The sequence below is a fragment of the Aegilops tauschii genome, chromosome 1 (genome assembly GCF_002575655.3).
Source record: "Aegilops tauschii subsp. strangulata cultivar AL8/78 chromosome 1, Aet v6.0, whole genome shotgun sequence".
Taxonomy (NCBI): Eukaryota; Viridiplantae; Streptophyta; class Magnoliopsida; order Poales; family Poaceae; genus Aegilops; species Aegilops tauschii.
The window spans coordinates 210847260-210854045 of record NC_053035.3 but is presented as its reverse complement, the minus strand read 5'-3'; the positions used below and the strand labels follow the sequence as shown (position 1 = coordinate 210854045).

Below are 6786 nucleotides of genomic sequence, written 5' to 3'. Positions count from 1 at the left end.
TAAATCATAAATTCATGTAATAAAAATTATATCATTTGAAACATTATTTAAACATGCATCCAATAATATAATTTTTGTTGTATATAATTTATTTTTTGCTAATATAAAATCTATGATCAAATTTTAATATAAAATCCGAGGGAGATTATGAACCCGGACGTGGGGAAGAAGAGGTCTGCATCATCAATCGAGAGAGAGAACAAAACCAACTCGGGACCCCACCGCCGATCTTATCCTCGTTTAGTGAGCTCGGGCGGCTCGGATTCAACTCTAGTGTAGAATGGACGGCCACGGCCCCTCCAGCGTCCCGTTCGAAAACAACCGTCCGAGCTGTGTATGCATCCCCAAAATATCTACTTTTATCGGCCCACAGATCCACAAGGAAACCAAAACTCCCCACAAATTTGATCTGATCATTTCAAAATCCCACACCCCTCTTCCAAAATCGCGTCGTCATACCAAGAAGCTCTCGGAATTTCGATCTCTCCTCCCATTTTTCCTGTCATCGGGCGCGCAGATTTTGACCAGTTATCAGCTGTTCTTCTCCAGTCCCTCGAAGCGCAGAATTTTGTTCCTTTTTGCGGCTGTTTTGATCCGGCAGTTCTTGCGAATCACTCTCTCCGCGGCTGACGCCCTTTTTCCGGGTTTTGCTATTGCTGGGGGCGTAAAATCCCTCAAGCTGGCGAATTCGGCGTGTCCATGGACCAGCCCGAGAGCTCTCTCCCCCATGCCGCGGTCCAGAAGGGGCAGACCCCACGCCGCGAGGAGCTCGTGCGGCTCATCGCGCAATCGCTCTACTCCCTCGGTTACCGGAAGGCGGCAGCCACGCTTGAGGCGGAGTCCGGTGTGCCGCTGTACCCCCCGGAGCACGACCGCCTCCTGCTCGACGTAATGTCTGGCCGGTGGGACGCGTGCGCGGCCACCATTGACTCTCTTACCGGCATTACCGAAAGGAACCGTGCGGTTGCCGAGTTTTTGGTGTGGAGAGGGCACTTCCTGGAGCTGCTGGGCACTGGGGACGCTGGTCTACGCCTTGCAACGGAGGTGCTCTCGCGTCGGATCGCCCCTCTTGCCATCGACAGAAGATGTGTGCACTGGCTGGCACGCGCAGTGGTCACGTCTGAGGGCGCGGTTGCACCAGAGGCTGTTGCTGAATGCAGGATTGGGCTTTTCTTGGATTTGGTTGAGGCGTTGCCGCCATGGTTCCGGGTGCCAAGTGGGCGGCTTGAGCATTTGGTGGAGACCGCGGTTATTCAGCAGGTTGCTTCGTGTATATACCATAATCTGCCGGATGAGGTCACTCTATTTGAGGATCACAAGTGCCATGAAGAGCAGATCCCTTCTGACTGTACACAGGTGTGAGTTCTTGTAATTCTTGGTTTTTCTTACCAGCTTCTCGATAAATTTCATAGCCTGCCAAGAAAATGGGAAATCGTATGCCATACTCAGAAACTAGAGTTATCGAAGCAGAAATTTGAATACGGCAACTTCTATTGAGTAGTTCGCTGAGCACACTTAAGCATGTCTATTTACATAAGGTCTTTAAATTTCTGTCCCATGATGTTGCTATATCTGCAGCTTCATCCCTCCCTGTGTTGACTATTGGAAGCATATAATTATCATTCAACCGGAACTTGTGCTTCAGAAGTACCACGTGCTCCTTTTCCATCGGCGAGGCAGGACTTGTATCATTTTGTAATCTTTACACTTGAAGTGTAGATTAATCTGCTTCATTCGCTTGTATGCTTTCCATAGCCACCATGCTAATTCACATAAAACTTACTGTTCAGTACAGGTTTCCCCTGGGTTTCAAACATTGCTTAATCCTCAGTGACATGGTTATGATTTATAATATTTCAAAACCAATATCCACACAATTATTAATTTTGTTTATCAAAAGGAGATGACTGTTTACGTACACTATTTGTGTATCCTAAATGAATAGACATAGTCCATGCTTGGGTGCTGGGGCCGTATTGCAAAGATGGATACTTGAAATTTCTATGCCTGTTTGCAGATATTGTGTGCTCATAAAAACGAAGTTTGGTTTGTAAGGTTCTCAAATGATGGGAACTACCTGGCATCATCTTCAAGTGATTGTACTGCCATCATATGGAAGGTATAGTTTTACACACCCTAACATTGACCTGAAAAGTAACGTGCCTTGTTACTTGTATAAATACTGCTAAGATTATATCTATTTTTCCTGGCACTAGAATTTTGAAGCAGAACCATCAGATTCAGGGCACAATAGAATAGTCTTGTTTTTCTGCTCCCAGCTATACCTGACATCATTAAATAACATATAAAGTGAATAAACTGTTTCACTCTGACAGCACTATCTAACTCTTGGAACATTGCTCAAACAAGCAGTGCAATACAATATATTTATCAGTACAGAGCTTGCTTCAAACCGCCAGAGTTGTAGATAAGCTGACTGCATTAAGTACTATCCGCAGTGAGATACTCTTTCAGTTGAACTCTTGGAGGTGTAGTATTCACCGTGACACGTTTATATTAAGGACACTCTTTACCTCTGCTGAATCTGACTATGAATAGAAGTTCTACACTCTGTCAACCCTATCAGATATCCTTGTTACATATGATCGTTGGCTGATCATTACTAAGAACTTCATTCATGATGGATAAATTTTATTCAAGGAAGTGCATAGGAGAAATATGCATCTTTCTCTTGCTTCTGGTTTGGCTCCTAGTAAAGCACCCAGCCACCTACTCCCTCTGTTCCTAAATAGTATAAGTCTTTTTAGAGATTCCAATAAGAGACTGCATACGGAGCAAAATGAGTGAATCTACACTCTAAACTACGTCTATATACATCCGTATGTAGTCCATAGTGAAATCTCTAGAAAGACTTATATTTAGGAACAAAGGGGCCATGAGCCCTCACCCTTGATTGGCCGCCTGGGAGCTCATCTCCCATGTGTGCCATGGCTCTGGGGTCTGGTTGAAGAAAAGTGGGATTCTAGAGAGCTTCTGATTATTTTTTATTCTTTGCTTAAGAAAGGATAACTGTTCTGTGCTTAAGAAAAGTTTTGCCATTTCCCTGATAAAAAAAATCCCTGAATAAAGTATGCATTTAATTAATTTTCCCAATAATTAGTTAGTTTCAGAGTTTTCACTGAATAAGAAGAGTTTTGCCATTTTGATGTTACCAGGCTGGGCCACCCATGAACAAGTCAAAATACATGATATTTTCGAGTACATGCAGTCAAACCTTTTTGAATTTTAGCCACTAATTTGTTTAATCTTTTTTATTATTACTTGTACGAAATAACACTGAATTACTTCCATAGTATAGTAGTATTTTATAGTTTCGTTATTTTATATTGCTATGGATATCGATGTGAAAAGATGATTGTTGGAGACCATACTGATTTCCACCTACGACTGACAGTAGTTTTTCCTGTTCGTACTTTCATTGCTTTTGTTACGGCTTTTTCTGCCGTCCTCTTGTATCATATTCCCATCATTCATCATTGGCATATGCATATTACCACGATCTCTCTTCAGATGATTAATGTCGTCTTCTCTTCCAATTTTTATGCTATGATAGGAAGATGGGACTATATTCAACTGAGTAGTGATACAAACCTGGGCTTGGGAAGATCATGCTTCTCATGTGAGATCTTGGTCTTCTTTCTGGTTTGTTCATATACTTCATTTTAACTGGACCTGTGAAGACTTAGGCTCAGTTTGCGGTTGCTGAACTGTGCTGCGATGTGCTTATTCTATAATCTGTGAAAATAGTCACAGAACTAGAGACAAGTTGGTTAAATAAACACTAAATACGGTCACGTGCATTTGTGTTGTTATGAAGGTCACTGCATAAGTTAACTGGGTTCATGAAAGATCATATAAGCTGGTCTATTTATGCTAATTGAACTTCGTTTGTACAAGGGGTGCATGGAAAACGTACATCTTGAGTGAAGTAAATGACATTTCATAGCTCTCATGTACGCACTGTAAGATGTGTCAAAAGCCTACCACTGTTGCCTATGTTCCCTTTCTGTTGATCATCATTGATGTTTCCTATTTGAAGCTAGTGGAGAGTTGAGGGTGTAAGTATGTTAAGTATATTCATGCACCATAAAGTGTGAGGTTATGAGTTATGACTATGCGTCCTTTTGATTTTATTTATTTTTTAATTTTTACAGCTCGTTTAAAGGTAGTAAGCGCGATTTATAATATGAATATTGTAACCAGCCTTTTGTAAAATCACATGTTTTCATCCACAAGAATATTCTGTTTTTTATTGGCATTCACGTTTAGTCTTTATACTCCCTCCGACCCAAAATAAGTGACTCAACTTTGTACTAACTTTAATACAAAATTAGTACAAACTCGAGTCACTTATTTTGGGACGGAGGGAGTACAATTTATGTGTTATGTTAACTCATTTCCTCGCTTGTATTACAACTTAAAATTGTTGTCATGTCTAACCCCTGGAGATGATGTAGGTGGAAGAAGATGATACATTAACCAAGAAGTACTGCCTCGAGGGTCACAAAAGTCCTATTTCTTTTGTTGCGTGGAGCCCAAATGATAGAATGCTTCTCACTTGTGGTAATGGGGAATCTTTAAAACTGTGGAATGTTGATACTGGTGAATGCAATCTTAAATTTGGTGCTGCAGTAAAACACATCATCGCGTCATGTGCATGGTTTCCAAATTCAGAGAAAATAGTATGTGCCAGCTCTGAACCTGAAAGTTCTCCAAATATGATTTTCACTTGTGACCTAGAAGGCCAAGAACTGGAAATGTGGGCTGGAGAGAGAATACCCAAAGTTAGTGATCTTGCTGTGACACCTGATGGCAAACATCTAATCTGTGTATGTCCCAACGAAATTTGGATCCGAGAACTTCGGAAGGGGCGGGAATGGAAAATTCCTGAACGGCAGACAATTTCATCTCTTTCTCTTTCAGGTGATGGACAGTCAATGATTGTCAACCTTAATAGTCAGGAAATTCATTTGTGGAAAACCAATGAAAGTTCTAGAGTGCCCGATAAATTCAAGGGGCACAAGCAAGGAAAGTTTGTGATTAGATCATGCTTTGGGGGATCAGACTATCATTTCATTGCTAGCGGCAGTGAGGATTCACAGGTACACCCTCTTGAAGAATTTAACCTTCCCTTTGAAGAAATCTTGGCCTGCTTCCATTTCAACTTCTTGCTTAGATTCCATTCTCGGGTCTGCGTATGCAATATAATCAACCTCTCGTACCTGAGCCCATTAGGTGGTATTTTGAAACAAGGAATGGCATTTGTTTAGAATAAAGCAGTACCATGCGTTTGGAGGTTTTATGCTCTTGCACTATACCTTTTCCGTGAGGAGCGATGCTGAATTTGCAGACTTGCATAGCCAGAAGTAGTATTCTTTCATACCTGAAAAACCAGTATTCTTGCTGATCATTGCAGACTCACCAAGTTTGTGTTGAAGAGGGCATGCTTTGGTTTGCAGTTTTGCTAAATTAGCACTATTAACTTGTGGAAGCAGACACATTAGTTGGCATGTACTCCAACACATGCAAACAAACTTGGTGATACTAGTAGAAATTTAGAGGACCACTACAGACAAACCAACACAAACTTTTGTGATCAATCACGCTAATGTTTAAATCAACCTGCTGTATGACCTTTATTATCTATAGAAATGCAGGATACAAATAGCAAAACTCGTATCGAATGCGAAACAATGGGAAGAGCTCACATCTGTTTCTTGTGCTCTTGTTGAGCGTTTCTGTTTTGCTGATGCGTAGAGATAATGGGCAGGTGTACATTTGGCAAAGATGCATGGAGATGCCGATAAAGGTCCTATATGGGCACTCAATGACTGTAAATTGTGTAAGCTGGAACCCTGCGAGGCCCCAGATGTTGGCTTCCGCAAGCGATGACCGTACAGTTCGCATATGGCTAGCGCGCAAAGCTCACAGTTTGACTTGAAAAGTTTTGTATGTTTTCCCTGTAAATAGTTGTACATTTTGACTGTATGCACAAACTAGTTGGGGATCCTTTTCCCTCGTAAAGAGCTTTTAGCTACTTGAGAGAGGTAAACTTTAAGCAGCCAGAGATAGCAGGATACGGGTAAGTTTTTTTTTTTGAACGGACCAGCTGATGGCTGGCATATATTGATATCAAAAGCAGGGAGCAGGCGGAAAAAACACAAGGTGGTGTTCGATCTGGCGATCAAGGAGTAAAAAGAGAAGATAAAAGAGAGTAGACAAAAAATCTAGCCGGGGCTAGAAAAACAGCAGGTTGGTCTCTCATGGAGGATCCCAGAAAGGGTGCTCGAGGTGGGTTGCTCCTGCTTGGCGCCACAACTCAAAGGTCCTTGTGATGCTTGCCATTGTTTCGGTCAGGCTTGCAATCTTTTGCCGGAAAGTGCATTCGTTTCTCTACTGCCAAATGTCACCAAGCACCAGAATGATCATTGTCTTGACTCCTTTCTTGTGTTCAGCTCTTGCTCCATCGATCATCTCGGTGATGATTTCCACCGCTTTGCTCTTCTGCTGCCAGTTCGAGGGGTGCATGGAGCTGCATCCCTTGGGCAGTTCTTGCCCAGACTGCCGATGAAAATGGGCACTGCCAGAAAAGGTGTTGCGAGGTCTCGAGGTTTCTGAGACAAAGTTGACAGAAGTACTCATTTGGCCAACCTCGTCTCTGAAGACGGTCATTGCACCATAATCTGTTTTTGAGCAGCAGCCAGACCGTAAATTTGAGCCGGGCCGGTGCCCAGACTTGGCAGAGCAGATTTCTGAAGTTAGTCT

General features: G+C 42.3%; 1 protein-coding gene across 1 annotated transcript; it reads left to right on the top strand.

The window, feature by feature from the left end:
* The first annotated feature begins 308 nt into the window (after positions 1–308).
* On the top strand, positions 309–6073 carry LOC109768905 (WD repeat-containing protein WDS homolog). The gene is made up of 4 exons (XM_020327639.4): positions 309–1356; positions 2018–2119; positions 4479–5123; positions 5792–6073. The coding sequence occupies exons 1-4, from the start codon at positions 700–702 to the stop codon at positions 5960–5962; spliced, it is 1575 nt and encodes a 524-aa protein (XP_020183228.1). The 5' UTR covers positions 309–699; the 3' UTR covers positions 5963–6073.
* Positions 6074–6786: the final 713 nt, after the last annotated feature.

What these genes read in the sequence shown, in the direction of transcription:
- LOC109768905 (XM_020327639.4), top strand. Translation starts at nt 700, where the DNA reads ATGGACCAGCCCGAGAGCTCTCTCCCCCATGCCGCGGTCCAGAAGGGG. An exon ending in TCCCTTCTGACTGTACACAG is followed by an intron (nt 1,357 to 2,017) that starts GTGTGAGTTCTT and finishes GCCTGTTTGCAG; the next exon opens with ATATTGTGTGCTCATAAAAA. An exon ending in GTACTGCCATCATATGGAAG is followed by an intron (nt 2,120 to 4,478) that starts GTATAGTTTTAC and finishes GAGATGATGTAG; the next exon opens with GTGGAAGAAGATGATACATT.